At 47.3% G+C, this 21624-nt stretch overlaps 1 protein-coding gene across 1 annotated transcript; it reads right to left on the reverse strand.

Annotated features, from left to right (window-relative positions):
* Positions 1-1738: 1738 nt before the first annotated feature.
* Positions 1739-20729, reverse strand: LOC138242613 (fibronectin-like). Its single transcript, XM_069198155.1, has 20 exons — positions 20606-20729; positions 18188-18370; positions 17215-17490; positions 16566-16841; positions 15831-16106; positions 13951-14059; positions 12623-12789; positions 11993-12265; positions 11386-11658; positions 10559-10834; positions 9731-10006; positions 8874-9149; positions 8226-8501; positions 7369-7644; positions 6721-6996; positions 6054-6329; positions 5406-5681; positions 4638-4673; positions 1867-1920; positions 1739-1791 (listed from the first exon to the last, which is right to left on the reverse strand). The coding sequence occupies exons 2-20, from the start codon at positions 18195-18197 to the stop codon at positions 1739-1741; spliced, it is 4011 nt and encodes a 1336-aa protein (XP_069054256.1). The 5' UTR covers positions 18198-18370; positions 20606-20729.
* Positions 20730-21624: the final 895 nt, after the last annotated feature.

Below are 21624 nucleotides of genomic sequence, written 5' to 3' on the forward strand. Positions count from 1 at the left end.
CCAGGTCATTGATGAGACAGCTGTCCAGCAGTCCCCCCAGTGTCTCATGGAACAGACAGTCCACAGTCACTGTGTGTCTCCTGGTCACCAGTCTGCTGCTCTCAGCCACAACTGCCTCGGGGTTGTAGGTGTGGTGCATCACCACCAGGGCGGCGGGCTTGTCCCCTGTGGAGAGAGACAGAGACAGGGTCCTGACTGAGCACCTGCAGACTCTCCTGTCCTCTGAGAGCAGAGCTGTAGGACCTCAGAGCTCTGAGAGAGTGTCACAGCCCTGAGACGCAGACAGATGCATGACAAGACTTAAAAATACCTCCACTCGCTGAATCCTTCCCTATATTTAGGGGTTTTAATTTTGGCCCATTTCGTTGATTAATTATTAGTCAAATAAGCTAACCATTCTGTATGAATTGTATTATGCTGAACATATTAGGGATTACTGCCCACTAGTGGACACTATGTGTAATGTTTGTCATTTGCTATTTAGAAAGAACAAATTTAGTGCAATTATCCTCACGCTCCACCATGAGGGAAAGCAAAAGGATCAATAAGAGAAGCTGATAATGGTCTTTTTCACACAGAAGCAAGTAACTTTGAATAAATAACTGTAAGAAATGATACCAATAAAAGCACGGCTCTCTGACATCACTCACAGCTCCTTGAAGATCGTTTTTTTACTACACTGCACAGTGTGAGCATTTCGGATCTGTTTTGCTTTTGTGGACAGTTATAAATACCTTTAAAAAACCGTACCTGGAATCATCTGGAGGGCGTGGTCAATATCAGTCCCTATCTGACGTCCGACAGGACAGAAAGTCACGATGGCGTCACACTTCTGCAGGGGGCTCTCTTTAAAGTTCATCTGTTTTCCCAGTTTCTCCTTGAACATCCTGTCAGCTCCCAGGGTAACTCCAGCAGCCAGGAAGTGGATATTGACTGGACAGATACAAAAACAACAGACACACAGTGGAGTCAATGCCAGCAGACCTGTGATCTGCAACATCATTTGAAGATTTCAAGTTTCAGTACTCAAGCATTTTAGCTACAAAAACATCCTGGGTCACTGGAAATGAGTTTCAGAGGGAATTATCCCTCTGAATCACACATATCCCACTGCTGACACCATAGGACACATCAAATTACCGCAACTGAACATTCGCTTCCAATGAGTAAGTCTCAGCGCGCTCCTGCCCCTCACTGAGAGCAGCAGCAGGATGAAGATATTGTTGAGGTTCAACAGTGCAAAGGGACAGCAGCCTCTTCAACACTGCACTGAGCTGTGGTGTCTGAGGGACAGGACGTCACCTGCTCCTGAGAGAGCTGTCGGGTGCATCTAGCCTGCCTGCTCCTAATTCCCAGCTACATCTAGCCTGCCTACTGCCCAGCTGTGCAGCTGCATCTAGCCTGCCTGCCCCTACTACCCAGCTGTGCAGCTGCATCTAGCCTGCCTGCCCCTACTACCCAGCTGTGCAGCTGCATCTAGCCTGCCTGCCCCTACTACCCAGCTGTGCAGCTGCATCTAGCCTGCCTGCTCCTACTGCGCAGCTGCATCTAGCCTGCCTGCTCCTACTGCCCAGCTGAGCAGCTGCATCTCGCCTCCCTGTTCCTACTGCTCAGCTGCGTCTCTCTCCCTCTGCATGAAGATCCCTCCTCGAACCCGTACCGCTGCCCCCTTCAGGTTAGTTCAGCTAAGGTTTTAATTGTGGATTGAAACATGAGCACTGTGACCAGGGTCATGGCCTCAGTTTAACAGAACCAGACCCAGAAACCGGACCTCAGGCTCTTCAGGAGGAGCTGCAGGAGAACAGACGGGTTCCAGCTGTGAGGACAGGAGCTCCAGCTGTGTGCAGAGGCACAGTGTGGACTCACCTGCTGGTCCGAATGTGTGGATGTAGAAAGAGGAGGAGACCTGTGATCCAAAGTCTGGAAGAGACAGTGAGAGGTGTGAGCAGAGAGGAGTGTCAATCCTGTTCTCACTGGTACAGACAGACTGCAGGTCAATAATAACTGAACTATCAGGACAGTGATCTACAGCACACTGTATCTACCCCAGATCTACACATGGACACACACTGCTACAGGAATAAGATCAGAGTCTGGAAGAGACAGTGAGGGGTGTGAACAGAGAGGAGTGTCAATCCTGTTCTCACTGGTACAGACAGACTGCAGGTCAATAATAACTGAACTATCAGGACAGTGATGTACAGCACACTGTATCTACCCCAGATCTACACATGGACACACACCGCTACAGGAATAAGATCAGAGTCTGGAAGAGACAGTGAGGGGTGTGAACAGAGAGGAGTGTCAATCCTGTTCTCACTGGTACAGACAGACTGCAGGTCAATAATAACTGAACTATCAGGACAGTGATCTACAGCACACTGTATCTACCCCAGATCTACACATGGACACACACCGCTACAGGAATAAGATCAGAGTCTGGAAGAGACAGTGAGGGGTGTGAACAGAGAGGAGTGTCGATCCTGTTCTCACTGGTACAGACAGACTGCAGGTCAATAATAACTGAACTATCAGGACAGTGATCTACAGCACACTGTATCTACCCCAGATCTACACATGGACACACACCGCTACAGGAATAAGATCAGAGTCTGGAAGAGACAGTGAGGGGTGTGAACAGAGAGGAGTGTCGATCCTGTTCTCACTGGTACAGACAGACTGCAGGTCAATAATAACTGAACTATCAGGACAGTGATCTACAGCACACTGTATCTACCCCAGATCTACACATGGACACACACCGCTACAGGAATAAGATCAGAGTCTGGAAGAGACAGTGAGGGGTGTGAACAGAGAGGAGTGTCGATCCTGTTCTCACTGGTACAGACAGACTGCAGGTCAATAATAACTGAACTATCAGGACAGTGATCTACAGCACACTGTATCTACCCCAGATCTACACATGGACACACACCGCTACAGGAATAAGATCAGAGTCTGGAAGAGACAGTGAGGGGTGTGAACAGAGAGGAGTGTCAATCCTGTTCTCACTGGTACAGACAGACTGCAGGTCAATAATAACTGAACTATCAGGACAGTGATCTACAGCACACTGTATCTACCCCAGATCTACACATGGACACACACCGCTACAGGAATAAGATCAGAGTCTGGAAGAGACAGTGAGGGGTGTGAACAGAGAGGAGTGTCAATCCTGTTCTCACTGGTACAGACAGACTGCAGGTCAATAATAACTGAACTATCAGGACAGTGATCTACAGCACACTGTATCTACCCCAGATCTACACATGGACACACACTGCTACAGGAATAAGATAAGAGTCTGGAAGAGACAGTGAGGGGTGTGAACAGAGAGGAGTGTCGATCCTGTTCTCACTGGTACAGACAGACTGCAGGTCAATAATAACTGAACTATCAGGACAGTGATCTACAGCACACTGTATCTACCCCAGATCTACACATGGACACACACCGCTACAGGAATAAGATCAGAGTCTGGAAGAGACAGTGAGGGGTGTGAACAGAGAGGAGTGTCGATCCTGTTCTCACTGGTACAGACAGACTGCAGGTCAATAATAACTGAACTATCAGGACAGTGATCTACAGCACACTGTATCTACCCCAGATCTACACATGGACACACACCGCTACAGGAATAAGATCAGAGTCTGGAAGAGACAGTGAGGGGTGTGAACAGAGAGGAGTGTCAATCCTGTTCTCACTGGTACAGACAGACTGCAGGTCAATAATAACTGAACTATCAGGACAGTGATGTACAGCACACTGTATCTACCCCAGATCTACACATGGACACACACCGCTACAGGAATAAGATCAGAGTCTGGAAGAGACAGTGAGGGGTGTGAACAGAGAGGAGTGTCAATCCTGTTCTCACTGGTACCGTGACAATGCGGTCAGGTGGGCTGTCAGTACCACCAGCCTGTAATCACCAGCCCTCAGCGTCTTCCCAAGGAGCGTATTTACTCCCCTCTACCAGCAGGACTGGCTCCTGTCACTTGGAGCCGGAGCCCCTTGATGTCTCCTCCTCCTGGACCGACTCCTTGCTCGTCCCTCAGACCACACTTTCGGACCTCCCTGTGCCTGTAATCTCCCTGTCCGGTGTTGGGCCGGATCTCTCTGGAGCGTGGACCTCTCGTGCTGCTCGATCACGCTTCTCGGTTTCCACTTCGGAGCCTCTGCTGCTGTCACCTCCACGGCGCCCAGCTGCGTCTAGCCTGCCTGCTCCTACTGCCCAGCTGGGCAGCTGCATCTAGCCTGCCTGCCCCTACTGCCCAGCTGCGCAGCTGTGTCTAGCCTGCCTGCTCCTACTGCCCAGCTGCGCAGCTGTGTCTAGCCTGTCTGCTCCTACTGCCCAGCTGCATCTAGCCTGCCTGCTCCTACTGCCCAGCTGCGCCTCTCTCCCCCTACATGAAGATCCCTCCTCGAACCCGTACCGCTGACCCCTTCAGGTAAGTTCAGCTAAGGTTTTAATTGTGGATTGAGACATGAGCACAGTGCAGGTCATGGACGGTTTAACAGAACCGGACCCAGAAACCGGAGCTCAGGCTCTTCAGGAGGAGCAGCAGGAGAACAGACGGGTTCCAGCTGTGAGGACAGGAGCTCCAGCTGTGTGCAGAGGCACGGTGTGGACTCACCTGCTGCTCTGAGGGAGGAGAGCCATGATCCAGAGTCTGGAAGAGACAGTGAGGGGTGTGAACAGAGAGGAGTGTCAATCCTGTTCTCACTGGTACAGACAGACTGCAGGTCAATAATAACTGAACTATCAGGACAGTGATCTACAGCACACTGTATCTACCCCAGATCTACACATGGACACACACCGCTACAGGAATAAGATCAGAGTCTGGAAGAGACAGTGAGGGGTGTGAACAGAGAGGAGAGTCAATCCTGTTCTCACTGGTACAGACAGACTGCAGGTCAATAATAACTGAACTATCAGGACAGTGATCTACAGCACACTGTATCTACCCCAGATCTACACATGGACACACACCGCTACAGGAATAAGATCAGAGTCTGGAAGAGACAGTGAGGGGTGTGAACAGAGAGAGTGAAAACAGTTAAAAACTTCCTCTGATCTGAACCAACTGGCCAGGATGGTGACTGGAGACACCTGTAGGAGGTGCCGTCTGTCTTTCTCATGAGACACTGAATGAGTCCTGACTGCTTGCTCAGTAAAGATCTCTGTGATCTGGGTGTTGATCCTGGTGCCCTGGCTGAGGTCAGTCTGTCCTCCCTGAGGTTCCACCTTTAACCCATCTGGTGGAGCAGGTCATCCTGTCCACTACCCAGGAAACAAGACCACAGTACTGTCCCTCTGTCTGCTGTTATCACCAGACACAGATACAGCATCAACACTGGACTCTCCTGGGACACAGACTGACTTCAGGAATACTCCTCACCTGTACAGACCCTGACTGACACACCACTGCTCTCAACACTGTCTCCCACAGCAGTGCAGAGTGTGAATGTATATTCTCTTCCTGGACTCAGACCAGTCATGTCTGTAGCTCTTGTGTCCCAGCTGATGGGTTTACTCTGATCTCCTCCAGTATCTCTGTACTTGATCTTAAACTCCTTGTGTAGATCAGTGATCATGTTGTCAGGCCTGTCCCAGCTGAGAAAGACCCTGCTGGAGGTCACAGAGGTCACCCTGAGATTCTCAGGAGGAAGAGGAGCTGAGGAAGAGGAGAGTACAGTGAGATCAGAATGACAGCCCCAGAGATCTCTGACACATCCTGAGACACTGACATTAACAAACTTAAAGAGATCATAGCATTGATCTTTTATAACAACCTAGCTCTTGTCAGTGATGGTATCTGTTCTATATGAACTATTAGGTCACTCATAAAAACTTCAATTTGCTCTAAACTATGTCATGAACACAGTGATCTTAGTCACTTCCCTCTCACACCCACAATCCACTTCACTCCCAGACCCCCCTGCTGACCACTGTACCAGTACCAGTGACACCATCATCACCAGACACAGATACAGCATCAACACTGGACACTCCTGGGACACAGAGTGACTCCAGGAACACTGCTCACCTGTACAGACCCTGACTGACACACCACTGCTCTCAACACTGTCTCCCACAGCAGTGCAGAGTGTGAATGTATATTCTCTTCCTGGACTCAGACCAGTCATGTCTGTAGCTCTTGTGTCCCAGCTGATGGGTTTACTGTCATCTCCTCCAGTATCTCTGTACTTGATCTTAAACTCCTTGTGTAGATCAGTGATCATGTTGTCAGGCCTGTCCCAGCTGAGAGAGACACTGCTGGAGGTCACAGAGGTCACCCTGAGATTCTCAGGAGGAAGAGGAGCTGAGGAAGAGGAAAGTACAGTGAGATCAGATTGATAGTCCCAGTGATCTCTGACACGTCTCTACACACTGATATGAACATCCCTGTAGAAATTATTTTATTATTTCATTCAGTTTTTTAAAACTGGTCTTATTGAAGAACCTAGTTTTTTTTCAACATTTCAAGTTACTTTATACAATCTGACATTATCACTAACACACTGTTTAAATCATTTAGAGCTTATAGTGAAATGACAAATCAATCACACTTCCAGCGGCTCATGTCTTTAACTAATATTGAAGATTTTCAATATTATTGATAATGTAATGATAGTAAATTGTTATCAGCTATTGATACAGCATCAACACTGGACTCTCCTGGGACACAGACTGACTCCAGGAATACTCCTCACCTGTCCAGACCCTGACTGACACACCACTGCTCTCAACACTGTCTCCCACAGCAGTGCAGAGTGTGAATGTATATTCTCTTCCTGGACTCAGATCAGTCATGTCTGTAGCTCTTGTGTCCCAGCTGATGGTTTTACTCTGATCTCCTTCAGTATCTCTGTACTTGATCTTAAACTCTTTGTGTAGATCAGTCTCCATGGTGTCAGGCCTGTCCCAGCTGAGAGAGACACTGCTAGAGGTCACAGAGATCACCCTGAGATTCTGAGGAGGAAGAGGAGCTGAGGAAGAGAAGGGTACAGTGAGATCAGACTGACAACCCCTGTGATCTCTGACACATACTGAGATACTGATTACAAAAAAGAGACATCTGTATATTTATTCATTGTATTAATGTTCTGGCTGTTTTTCAGTTATTTCATCTAGTTAATCAAAGGTAAAATATCAGTCTTGAACAGTCTGGTGTTCTGTGAAACCTATAATGAACACAATGATGTCAACAACGTCCTCCACAAACCCACAATCCCTTTCACCCCCAGATCCCCCTACTGACCAATGTACCAGTACCAGTGACACCATCATCACCAGTCACAGATACAGCATCAACACTGGACTCTCCTGGGACACAGACTGACTCCAGGAATACTCCTCACCTGTACAGACTCTGACTGACACACCACTGCTCTCAACACTGTCTCCCACAGCAGTGCAGAGTGTGAATGTATATTCTCTTCCTGGACTCAGACCAGTCATGTCTGTAGCTCTTGTGTCCCAGCTGATGGTTTTACTCTGATCTCCTCCAGTATCTCTGTACTTGATCTTAAACTCTTTGTGTAGATCAGTGATCATGTTGTCAGGCCTGTCCCAGCTGAGAGAGACACTGCTGGAGGTCACAGAGGTCACCCTGAGATTCTGAGGAGGAAGAGGAGCTGAGGAAGAGAAGGGTACAGTGAGATCAGACTGACAGTCCCTGCGATCTCTGAGCTAAGGTCTACATACTGATCTTGTACAACCACAACTGCACACAACTGCAGATGTCATTGAGTATTTTATTGAATAACAATGTTTTTGAGTGATAAGAGGTGGTTCATCTTTCATATGATTTTAAATTGAAACTGCAATAAAATTATGCAACATTAAAAATGCATAATTAATCAATACTACTTTAAATAACCAAATTTCTCCTCACTACTGTCACTTTGAGAAGAACTGAAATCAATGTTCTAGTAAAAATTAAAAGAACTGGTCTTATTGAAGAACCTAGTTTTTTTTCAACATTTCAAGTTACTTTATACAATCTGACATTATCACTAACACACTGTTTAAATCATTTAGAGCTTATAGTGAAATGACAAATCAATCACACTTCCAGCGGCTCATGTCTTTAACTAATATTGAAGATTTTCAATATTATTGATAATGTAATGATAGTTAATTGTTATCAGCTATTGATACAGCATCAACACTGGACTCTCCTGGGACACAGACTGACTCCAGGAATACTCCTCACCTGTCCAGACCCTGACTGACACACCACTGCTCTCAACACTGTCTCCCACAGCAGTGCAGAGTGTGAATGTATATTCTCTTCCTGGACTCAGATCAGTCATGTCTGTAGCTCTTGTGTCCCAGCTGATGGTTTTACTCTGATCTCCTTCAGTATCTCTGTACTTGATCTTAAACGCCTTTTGTAGATCAGTCTCCATGGTGTCAGGCCTGTCCCAGCTGAGAGAGACACTGCTAGAGGTCACAGAGATCACCCTGAGATTCTGAGGAGGAAGAGGAGCTGAGGAAGAGAAGGGTACAGTGAGATCAGACTGACAACCCCTGTGATCTCTGACACATACTGAGATACTGATTACAAAAAAGAGACATCTGTATATTTATTCATTGTATTAATGTTCTGGCTGTTTTTCAGTTATTTCATCTAGTTAATCAAAGGTAAAATATCAGTCTTGAACAGTCTGGTGTTCTGTGAAACCTATAATGAACACAATGATGTCAACAACGTCCTCCACAAACCCACAATCCCTTTCACCCCCAGATCCCCCTACTGACCAATGTACCAGTACCAGTGACACCATCATCACCAGTCACAGATACAGCATCAACACTGGACTCTCCTGGGACACAGACTGACTCCAGGAATACTCCTCACCTGTACAGACCCTGACTGACACACCACTGCTCTCAACACTGTCTCCCACAGCAGTGCAGAGTGTGAATGTATATTCTCTTCCTGGACTCAGACCAGTCATGTCTGGAGCTCTTGTGTCCCAGCTGATGGTTTTACTCTGATCTCCTCCAGTATCTCTGTACTTGATCTTAAACTCTTTGTGTAGATCAGTGATCATGTTGTCAGGCCTGTCCCAGCTGAGAGAGACACTGCTGGAGGTCACAGAGGTCACCCTGAGATTCTGAGGAGGAAGAGGAGCTGAGGAAGAGAAGGGTACAGTGAGATCAGACTGACAGTCCCTGCGATCTCTGAGCTAAGGTCTACATACTGATCTTGTACAACCACAACTGCACACAACTGCAGATGTCATTGAGTATTTTATTGAATAACAATGTTTTTGAGTGATAAGAGGTGGTTCATCTTTCATATGATTTTAAATTGAAACTGCAATAAAATTATGCAACATTAAAAATGCATAATTAATCAATACTACTTTAAATAACCAAATTTCTCCTCACTACTGTCACTTTGAGAAGAACTGAAATCAATGTTCTAGTAAAAATTAAAAGAACTGGTCTTATTGAAGAACCTAGTTTTTTTTCAACATTTCAAGTTACTTTATACAATCTGACATTATCACTAACACACTGTTTAAATCATTTAGAGCTTATAGTGAAATGACAAATCAATCACACTTCCAGCGGCTCATGTCTTTAACTAATATTGAAGATTTTCAATATTATTGATAATGTAATGATAGTTAATTGTTATCAGCTATTGATACAGCATCAACACTGGACTCTCCTGGGACACAGACTGACTCCAGGAATACTCCTCACCTGTCCAGACCCTGACTGACACACCACTGCTCTCAACACTGTCTCCCACAGCAGTGCAGAGTGTGAATGTATATTCTCTTCCTGGACTCAGACCAGTCATGTCTGTAGCTCTTGTGTCCCAGCTGATGGTTTTACTCTGATCTCCTCCAGTATCTCTGTACTTGATCTTAAACTCTTTGTGTAGATCAGTGATCATGTTGTCAGGCCTGTCCCAGCTGAGAGAGACACTGCTGGAGGTCACAGAGGTCACCCTGAGATTCTGAGGAGGAAGAGGAGCTGAGGAAGAGAAGGGTACAGTGAGATCAGACTGACAGTCCCTGCGATCTCTGAGCTAAGGTCTACATACTGATCTTGTACAACCACAACTGCACACAACTGCAGATGTCATTGAGTGTTTTATCGAATAACAATGTTTTTGAGTGATAAGAGGTGGTTCATCTTTCATATGATTTTAAATTGAAACTGCAATAAAATTATGCAACATTACAAATGCATAATTAATCAATACTACTTTAAATAACTATATTTCTCCTCACTACTGTCACTTTGAGAAGAATTGAAATCAATGTTCTAGTAAAAATTAAAAGAACTAACAACTGATAATAACTACTATTATAATTAATGGTCAGAGATGTGGTATTAACACTGGACACAACAGCGATTTGTCTCTGATTAACAGTCATTAGGATGTAACTCAATCCTAGCAATCAGTCCAATGGTTTAGAATATTCAGACATATTTATAACATATTTAATGTGACAGGTCACAGATACAGCATCAACACTGGACACTCCTGGGACACAGACTGACTCCAGGAACACTCCTCACCTGTACAGACCCTGACTGACACACCACTGCTCTCAACACTGTCTCCCACAGCAGTGCAGAGTGTGAATGTATATTCTCTTCCTGGACTCAGATCAGTCATGTCTGTAGCTCTTGTGTCCCAGCTGATGATTTTACTCTGATCTCGCCCAGTATCTCTGTACTTGATCTTAAACTCCTTGTGTAGATCAGTGATCATGTTGTCAGGCCTGTCCCAGCTGAGAGAGACACTGCTGGAGGTCACAGAGGTCACCCTGAGATTCTCAGGAGGAAGAGGAACTGAGGAAGAGGAGAGTAGAGTGAGATCAGACTGACAGTCCCTGTGATCTCTGAGCTAAGGTCTACACACTGATCTTGTACAACCACAACTGCACACAACTGCAGATGTCATTGAGTATTTTATTGAATAACAATGTTTTTGAGTGATAAGAGGTGGTTCATCTTTCATATGATTTCAAATTGAAACTGCAATAAAATTATGCAACATTAAAAATGCATAATTAATCAATACCATTTTAAATAACCATATTTCTCCTCACTACTGTCACTTTGAGAAGAATTGAAATCAATATTCTAGAAAAAATGAAAAGAACTAACAACTGATAATAACTACTATTATAATTATTGGTCAGAGATGTGGTATTAACACTGGACACAACAGCAATTGTCTCTGATTAACAGTCATTAGGATGTAACTCAATCCTAGCAATCAGTCCAATGGTTTAGAATATTCAGACATATTTATAATATCTTTAATGTAAAAGGTCACAGATACAGCATCAACACTGGACACTGCTGGGACACAGACTGACTCCAGGAATACTCCTCACCTGTACAGACACTGACTGACACACCACTGCTCTCAACACTGTCTCCCACAGCAGTGCAGAGTGTGAATGTATATTCTCTTCCTGGACTCAGACCAGTCATGTCTGTAGCTCTTGTGTCCCAGCTGATGGGTTTACTCTGATCTCCAGTATCTCTGTACTTGATCTTAAACTCTTTGTGTAGATCAGTGATAATGATGTCAGGCCTGTCCCAGTTGAGAGAGACACTGCTGGAGGTCACAGAGGTCGCCCTGAAATTCTGAGGAGGAAGAGGAACTGAGGAAGAGAAAGGTAGTGAGATCAGACAGACAGTCCCAGTGATCTCGGAGCTCATCTCTACACACAGCTGTTAAAAAAAACAGAGAAGTCAGTTTGTCTTATTGAACAGCAAATTTGATCAGTCCCTTCATCAATGTTATTTTTATCAGCAAATTATTTATCAAAATCAGTGAAGAACACAATAAAATACCAAATCAGTTCTGAATTAAACTGCCACATATATTATCACCAGCTTTCAATATGTTTAGAAAAACAGGAACATTAATTCACAGATACAGCATCAACACTGGACACTCCTGGGTCACAGACTGACTCCAGGAACACTGCTCACCTGTACAGACCCTGACTGACACACCACTGCTCTCAACACTGTCTCCCACAGCAGTGCAGAGTGTGAATGTATATTCTCTTCCTGGACTCAGACCAGTCATGTCTGTAGCTCTTGTGTCCCAGCTGATGGGTTTACTCTGATCTCCTCCAGTATCTCTGTACTTGATCTTAAACTCCTTGTGTAGATCAGTGATCATGTTGTCAGGCCTGTCCCAGCTGAGAGAGACACTGCTGGAGGTCACAGAGGTCACCCTGAAATTCTGAGGAAGAGGATCTGAGGAAGAGAAGGGTACAGTGAGATCAGACTGATAGTCTCAGTGATCTCTGACACATCACTAGATAGTGATGACAAAAAACAGATATCAAGGTATTAATGGTATTTAATAGCTTGGTTATTTTCAACTGTTTGATATAGCTAATCCAAGGTAAATATCAGTCTGTTGTTCTGTGAAACCTGTAATGAAAACAGTGATGTCAACACCTTCCTCCATATACCCACAATCCACTTCACCCCCAGACCCCCCTACTGACCACTGTACCAGTACCAGTAACACCATCATCACCAGTCACAGATACAGCATCAACACTGGACTCTCCTGGGACACAGACTGACTCCAGGAATACTCCTCACCTGTACAGACCCTGACTGACACACCACTGCTCTCAACACTGTCTCCCACAGCAGTGCAGAGTGTGAATGTATATTCTCTTCCTGGACTCAGATCAGTCATGTCTGTAGCTCTTGTGTCCCAGCTGATGGTTTTACTCTGATCTCCTCCAGTATCTCTGTACTTGATCTTAAATATCTTCTGTTCCTCAGCCTCCATGTTGTCAGGCCTGTCATGTCCTGAGAGCAGTGTACTTTACTCAGGAGCTGTGTGGAGTAATCTGGGTGGAGTGTGAGAGTAACTGCAGTGTGCTTTACTCAGGAGCTGTGTGTAGTAATCTGGGTGGAGTGTGAGAGTAACTGTGGTGTGCTTTACTCAGGAGCTGTGTGTAGTAATCTGGGTGGAGTGAGAGAGTAACTGCAGTGTGCTTTACTCAGGAGCTGTGTGTAGTAATCTGGGTGGAATGTGATAACTACCAGGAAACACACCTGTTGAACAGATTTACTACAGGAATACTCCTCACCTGTACAGACAAGGATTGAAACACTTCTCCCCTCGACATTATCTCTCACAACGGCGCAGAGTGTGAAGTTATATTCAGTTTTAGGGCTGAGGCTCTTGATTGTTACTTCAGTCGATGCCCAGTTGATAATGTGAGAATTGAATTTTTCACCACTTGTGTACTTGATCTTAAATTTCTTCTGTGTCTCAGTCTCCATGTTGACAGGCCTGTCCCAGCTGAGAGAGACAGTGCTGGAGGTCACAGAGGTCATCTTCACGTTTTCAGGAGGTGACAGACCTAGAGCAGAGCAAGTTCAGAGGAATTAGACTGGTTGTCATTAATCCCTGAGCCCAGAGCTGGACACTGGATTTCTCAGAACTGCAGACATCTCCCAATATCAGTGATCTCTTGCAGAAACTTTGTCCTTGTTAATTCCAATACTGTGATCGTGTGCAGTGTGAACACAGTCACTCCACACAGAGTCTCTGCAGAGGGGTAGTTGAGTTTGTGTCAATCAGCTGTGCTGAATACAGACTGCTGAAGGCAAGATGTCTACTTCTGACACATTTATCTGTAGGAGAGATTCATCTACAGCGAGCAGATTCCACATTCATTACGATATCATCAGCAATACACACTGGACACTCCTGGCACACAGACTGACTCCAGGAACACTCCTCACCTGTACAGACCCTGACTGACACACCACTGCTCTCAACACTGTCTCCCACAGCAGTGCAGAGTGTGAATGTATATTCTCTTCCTGGACTCAGACCAGTCATGTCTGTAGCTCTTGTGTCCCAGTTGAGTTTCTGTGTTTGTATTAATTCAGCATTTTTGTAAGTTATTTTAAACTCCTTCTGTGTCTCAGCCTCCATGTTGTCAGGCCTGTCCCAGCTGAGAGAGACACTGCTGGAGCTCACAGAGGTCACCCTCAGGGTTTTAGGAGGAAAGGGACCTGGAACAGAGAGAGGTCAGTTGGATCACACCAACGGTCTCATTCATCCCTGAACTCAAGAGCTGCACATTTCTGTGAACACTCCTGTGGACACCATCTTGAACCATCTAAGCAGCAATCTGGATTTCAGTCATGATGTGATGAACTTGAAACAGGTTCTGGTGACTGACTGTATATCTAGTCCTTAGCACCTAGGATAATAACTCTAAGGTTCACAGCTGGAGAGTACAAAGGGATTTCACTTTTTAAACCTTGCCCTTCTGGGATTTTAAAAAAATCATAGAGTGAGATTTCCTTAATCTCTTTCTGTTTCTTCATCAGGAATTAGACAGCACAATCAAGCTGTATTGCACTCTCATGACAGATTAAGAATTGTGCTCAATCACAGGTTGCACAGAAATACAAAGTATTTAAAAAATAAAAATACTAACTTTTAACATAAATTTTAAAACTCCAATGTTCTTATAATAAAAGCTTACACTTATATAGCGCTTTTCAGGACTCTCCCCTCAGAGCTCTGTACAGTAATGGGGATCCCCTCCTCCACCCCCACCAGTGTGTACCCCACCTGCATGAGGCTCCAGTCCTCTCACACACAGCAGCTCTCAGGGGGAGGAGAGCAGAGGGATGAGGCCAGTTCAGAGAGGGGGGTTATTAGGAGGCCATGATAGGTAAAGACCAGGGGCCTATTTGACCAGGACACTGGGGTAACACCCCTACTCTTCTCGAGAGACACCCCGGGATTGTTAAAGACCACAGAGAGTCAGGACCTCAGTTTTACGTCTCATCCGAAGGACGGCGCCTGTTTACAGTCCAGTGTCCCCCGTCACTATACTGGGGCATCAGGACCCACACGGACCGCAGGGTGAGAGCGCCCCCTGCTGGCCCCACTCACACCTCCTCCAGCAGCAGCCTCAGCTCTCCTCCCAGGAGTCTCCCCTCCAGGTACTGGCCAGGCTCCCCCTGCTGGGCTCCAGTGGGCTTTGAGCTGGGTGAGAGCGCCCCCTGCTGGCCCCACTAACAGCTCTCCCAGGAGTCTCCCCTCCAGGTACTGGCCAGGCTCCCCCTGCTGGGCTACAGTGGGGCTGGGAGCTGGGTGAGAGCGCCCCCTGCTGGCCCCACTCACACCTCCTCCAGCAGCAGCCTCAGCTCTCCTCCCAGGAGTCTCCCCTCCAGGTACTGGCCAGGCTCCCCCTGCTGGGCTACAGTGGGGCTGTGAGCTGGGTGAGAGCGCCCCCTGCTGGCCCCACTCACACCTCCTCCAGCAGCAGCCTCAGCTCTCCTCCCAGGAGTCTCCCCTCCAGGTACTGGCCAGGCTCACGCCTGCTGAGCTCAGTGGGGCTCCCAGCAGGGAGCTGCAGGGGGTAATGACTGCTGGTAATATAACCGTCTTTATGCTCTTCAGTGTGAAGTCCAGAGAAATCGCGCTTCAATCAAACTTTAAGGCAAACACAACTGAGATAAGAGGTGTAACACAGTTCTCAAGAATAAAGCGCTTGTCAGATTAAAGAGAGTGATCACAGCACAGACTCCTGAAGTGAGAGAGAGTGATCGTAGCCCAGACTCCTGAAGTGAGAGAAAGGTGCCCAGAGGAGTCAGAACTGTTGGTCTCACCTGTGCAGCAACCTACCCAGCGGTATCAGCAGACCAGAAACACAATATTCCTGTAACTGACAGCCTGACATTATGACAGAGCTTTTTGTCATAAACACATACAGCATCAACACTGGACAGTCCTGGGACACAGACTGACTCCAGGAACACTCCTCACCTGTACAGACCCTGACTGACACACCACTGCTCTCAACACTGTCTCCCACAGCAGTGCAGAGTGTGAATGTATATTCTCTTCCTGGACTCAGACCAGTCATGTCTGTAGCTCTTGTGTCCCAGCTGATGGGTTTACTCTGATCTCCTCCAGTATCTCTGTACTTGATCTTAAACTCTTTGTGTAGATCAGTGATCATGTTGTCAGGCCTGTCCCAGCTGAGAAAGACCCTGCTGGAGGTCACAGAGGTCACCCTGAGATTCTGAGGAGGAAAAGGAGCTGAGGAAGAGGAGAGTACAGTGAGATCAGACTGACAGCCCAGAGATCTCTGAGCTGTTGACATTGTTGGAGTTCTAATCCTATTCATGTTCCTGAGAAGGATCTTTTTAATCATTTAATTAATCTATCATATATTATGTATCATGTGACTCATTAACAGTATATTATTTTTCCAAGTTATAGAGATCACAATGAAGGTAATTAAATTTGGCTGCATATGCAGAGCACATTTTATCCCATAAATCATCACATACAACAGGGGGCCCGTCTTCATCCCCCACTGAAGTTCAGCCTCAGCTGGGAGACACCTGTCTCCCTAATACCCACAATCCACTTCACCCCCAGACCCTCCTACTGACCACTGTACCAGTACCAGTGACACCATCATCACCAGTCACAGATACAGCATCAACACTGGACACTCCTGGGACACAGACTGACTCCAGGAATACTCCTCACCTGTACAGACCCTGACTGACACACCACTGCTCTCAACACTGTCTCCCACAGCAGTGCAGAGTGTGAATGTATATTCTCTTCCTGGACTCAGACCAGTCATGTCTGTAGCTCTTGTGTCCCAGCTGATGGGTTTACTCTGATCTCCTCCAGTATCTCTGTACTTGATCTTAAACTCCTTGTGTAGATCAGTGATCATGTTGTCAGGCCTGTCCCAGCTGAGAGAGACACTGCTGGAGGTCACAGAGGTCGCCCTGAGACTCTGAGGAGGAAGAGGACCTGAGGAAGAGGAGAGTACAGTGAGATCAGACTGACAGCCCAGAGATCTCTGACACATCCTGAGATACTCATTAAAGAAAAGAGACATACTGTATATTTATTCACTGCATTTAACATTGTGGCTGTAATTCAGTTATTTCATCTAGTTAATCCAAGGTAAAATATCAGTCTTGAACAGTCTGGTGTTCTGTGAAACCTGTAATGAACACAGTGATGTCAACAACTTCCTCCACATACCCACAATCCCTTTCACCCCCAGATCCCCCTACTGACCACTGTACCAGTACCAGTGACACCATCATCACCAGTCACAGATACAGCATCAACACTGGACACTCCTGGGACACAGACTGACTCCAGGAATACTCCTCACCTGTACAGACCCTGACTGACACACCACTGCTCTCAACACTGTCTCCCACAGCAGTGCAGAGTGTGAATGTATATTCTCTTCCTGGACTCAGACCAGTCATGTCTGTAGCTCTTGTGTCCCAGCTGAGTTTCTGTGTTACCAATAATTCAGCACTTTTGGAACTTATTTTAAACTCCTTGTGTAGATCAGTGATCATGTTGTCAGGCCTGTCCCAGCTGAGAGAGACACTGCTGGAGGTCACAGAGGTCACCCTGAGATTCTCAGGAGGAAGAGGAGCTGAGGAAGAGGAGAGTACAGTGAGATCAGACTGACAGTCCAGGTGATCTTTGAGCTCATCTCTACACAACATATTAAATCAACAGCAGAAATCAGTTTAACTGAACAGCAAACTGATTGTCACTGATATGAGGTTTTCCACCAATGCTATTGTTATCTGCAAATCAGTCCCTCAAATCTGCTAAGACCTGTCATGCCCAGCCCTGCTGCTCTGCTAGCGTTGCCATGGCAGCTGGCCTCTGCTCCGCCCTCCTGTCGCTCAGCGCCGGTTGTCATGGATACAGACTCGACTGGAGACCTGGGTCACCTGGAGGTAGTTGACTACAGTACCTCACCCGCCTCAGGTGGCTCAGAGCAGTTCAAGGGCAGCTCTGACTCCACTCTGCGCTCTGCTATTGAGCTGAGCCCCTGAGTCCCTCCAGCTTGTTTTCTCTGAGTCTCTAGTTCTCTTTTCTCCTGTGCTTAGTCGGGTTCCTCACTACTGCTCTGTGAAGCCCTTCGGCCTCTGAGTCACTGGAGTGCAGCGCCAGGCTGTCTGTGTGCAGCGCTGCTCTGCTCTCCTGTCAGCATGCTCCAGGAATAATCCTTACCTGTACAGTTTCCCCTTTCTCTAGCGAGTGGTCAAGTTTACTAGTCCCACCAAACAGTTGGATTATTACAAGAACACGGTCATATTAACAGATCAATACTGTGTTACCTGTGGCCATGGTGATAGTGAGACTTCTCTTGATGTCACAGCTGGAGCACAGAGAGGGCTGGACGGGTCACCACTGGAACATCTGTCCTGGGGTCAGGGGACTGGTCACCTCTGGAATATCTGTCCTGGGGTCAGGGACTGGTCACCTCTGGGCTGCAGGATCGGTGTCTGAGAAGATCTGAGCTGCTGGAACAACAGGAGTGAAGATCCAGTCAGGATCAGATCACCTCTGGACAACAGGTCTGCTGGGCTACACACCTCATCACAGCAACACAACACACTGCAGCAACACACCTCATCACAGCGACACAACACACTGCAGCACTGCTACACAACTCTCCAGAGTAATACAGCACCCCAGAGCTACACAACACACTGCAGCACTGCTACAAAACTCTCCAGAGTACATGATACAGCACTCCTGAGCTACGCAACTCATCACAGCGACAACACACTGCAGCACTTCTACACAACCCTCCAGAGTAATACAGCACTCCAGAGCTACACAACACACTGCAGCACAACACTCCAGAGCAATACAGCACCCCAGGGCTACACAACACTCCAGAGTAATACAGCACCCTAGAGCTACACAACACACCACATCACTGCTACACAACTCTCCAGAGTACATGATATAGCACTCCTGAGCTACGCAACTCATCACAGTGACACAACACACTGCAGCACTGCTACACAACCCTCCAGAGTAATACAGCAGTCCAGAGCTACACAACACACTGCAGCACAACACTCCAGAGTAATACAGCAGTCCAGAGCTACACAACACTCCAGAGTAATACAGCACTTCAGAGCTACAGAACACACCACAGCACTGCTACACAACACTCCAGAGTAATACAGCAGTCCAGAGCTACACACATTGCAGCACTGCTACACAACACTCCAGAGTACATGATACAGCACTCCTGAGCTACACAACTCATCACGGCGACACAACACACTGCAACACCACTGCACAACAATCCACAGTAATACAGCACTCCAGAGCTACACAACTCGTCACAGCGACACAACACACTGCAACACAGCTACACAACTCATCAGAGTAATAAACAAATCACCCCAGAGCTACACAACTCATCACGGCGACACAACACACTGCAACACCGCTGCACAACAATCCACAGTAATACAGCACTCCAGAGCTACACAACTCATCACAGCGACACAACACACTGCAACACCGCTGCACAACTCATGACACAGCAGAGTCTCCGGACTTTCACTTTCACTTTCACTGACAGCGCCTCTTCCTGCGAGTTCCTGACACGAGTGAAGCGTTCGGAGAAACACGCACCCCGGACAGAGGTGACGTCACACTCTGTCCTGTCCGGTTCTCTGAGATACCAATCTGAACAATCCAACACAACACAACACAACACAGGGTCGCATCTGAGATCCTCGTTCACTGAGGTCTGTTAGAGCAGCTGTCCTGGTAAACACACACACACACCTCGACAACACACACACACTGCTGCTCACACACAGGTCATGAGAGGAGCTGTCCTGTTAAACAAACACACACACACACCTCGACAACAGTCACACACACTGCTGCTCACACACAGGTCCTGAGAGGAGCTGTCCTGTTAAACACACACACACACCTCGACAACAGTCACACACACTGCTGCTCACACACAGGTCCTGAGAGGAGCTGTCCTGTTAAACACACACACACACCTCGACAACAGTCACACACACTGCTGCTCACACACAGGTCCTGAGAGGAGCTGTCCTGTTAAACACACACACACACCTCGACAACAGTCACACACACTGCTGCTCACACACAGGTCCTGAGAGGAGCTGTCCTGTTAAACACACACACACACCTCGACAACAGTCACACACACTGCTGCTCACACACAGGTCCTGAGAGGAGCTGTCCTGTTAAACACACACACACACACCTCGACAACAGTCACACACACTGCTGCTCACACACAGGTCCTGAGAGGAGCTGTCCTGTTAAACACACACACACACCTCGACAACAGTCACACACACTGCTGCTCACACACAGGTCATGAGAGGAGCTGTCCTGTTAAACAAACACACACACACACCTCGACAACAGTCACACACACTGCTGCTCACACACAGGTCCTGAGAGGAGCTGTCCTGTTAAACACACACACACACCTCGACCACAGTCACACACACTGCTGCTCACACACAGCCCCACTGCACACAGGTGCTGTCAGGACTTGGAGAAAAAGGCGATTTATTCCCAAGATCAATAAAAACAGGAAGAAGTGAAGAATTTCCGCGACTCCAAACGAAAGTAAAACTTCAAGCAGAAGCAACAAGACGGACGACCCCCGTGTGTCTCTCCCGGTCACAGTCCCTGGAGGGACAGGAGAGAGAGACAGGGAGGGACAGGACACGTACCTGCTGTCAGCCGGACTCCGGTGAAATGAAACTCCAGCGCCAGACTGCGGGGGGTGGACTCGGTACCGGAGCAGCTCCACAGCGCCGCCTGCCGGCCGAGCCGGGTCTCGCTTTCGGTTTCGCTCGGCTCGGCTCGGCGGGGTGTCTGCGCAGGCGCAGCTGCTTCCGGGCCCCAGTCCTGACTAAACATGTTGAAAAAACAAGCTGGGCGAGCTGGTTTACAGACCTCTCCGGGCATATAAACTCATTTACTGTGACCCCCTAAGACCCGCAGCAGCTCTGCACTGTTGACAAAGTGGTTTGTTTTTGTCTGTTTCATTCACCTGACGTTGCCTTTGCTCCATTGTGTTGACATTTGTCTGTGCACACCCTTGGTTGTTGTATGTTTCCTTTTTGTGTACAAAAATACATTTAAAAGTATTTTTTTTAAATCCCCACAGCCAATTTGTCTCCCCCCCTTACCTTTGATCTGAGGTAAGATCAGGGACCCGGGCGCCGTACTGTCTGTAGTAAACGCGCAACCCCTGCTGTTCGGGCTGACCTGATTGTACTGACTTACAGGTCCCGAACAAGCTGGGGGAAAAGGCCACACAAGCGCCCTTTCAGGTTCTGGGGTTGTGTGTCAAAGCCACTGGGCAAGAATGACCAGACCCCTCGCTTTTCTATATAAGTGTAAGCAATTATTATCACAATGCGAAAGTAGACGTGAAACTAGCGCGTTTTCTACAGGTATTACGACCCACGGACGAGCTGACGAATCACGCCGCAGATTTCCACCGCACATGCGCACTTCGGAAGGGGGGGGGGCGGGGCAGCTTCCGATCCCGGAAGAGGAGCGCGTCTTCCAAGAAATCATGATGATGACGACAGCGGCTGGTTCGTCCGGGAGTCCGCGGTTTATTTCAGCCCTGTTGTAACTATATTTGATTGGCAAACCCAGCTGCGAAAGCTGATTTTCACGACAGCATCCCAGTTCAGCAGATGACACGACCCTCCGGTGATATTTTCCCAGTTCATGC

This window comes from Lepisosteus oculatus, chromosome 14 (genome assembly GCF_040954835.1).
Source record: "Lepisosteus oculatus isolate fLepOcu1 chromosome 14, fLepOcu1.hap2, whole genome shotgun sequence".
In the NCBI taxonomy this organism is placed as follows: domain Eukaryota; kingdom Metazoa; phylum Chordata; class Actinopteri; order Semionotiformes; family Lepisosteidae; genus Lepisosteus; species Lepisosteus oculatus.

Coding starts and splice junctions, on each gene's coding strand:
- LOC138242613 (XM_069198155.1), bottom strand. Junction 16,842..17,214: donor GTCAGTCAGGGTCTGTACAG/GTGAGGAGTATT, acceptor CCTCTTCCTCAG/GTCCTCTTCCTCCTCAGAGT. Junction 7,645..8,225: donor GTCAGTCAGGGTCTGGACAG/GTGAGGAGTATT, acceptor TCTCTTCCTCAG/CTCCTCTTCCTCCTCAGAAT.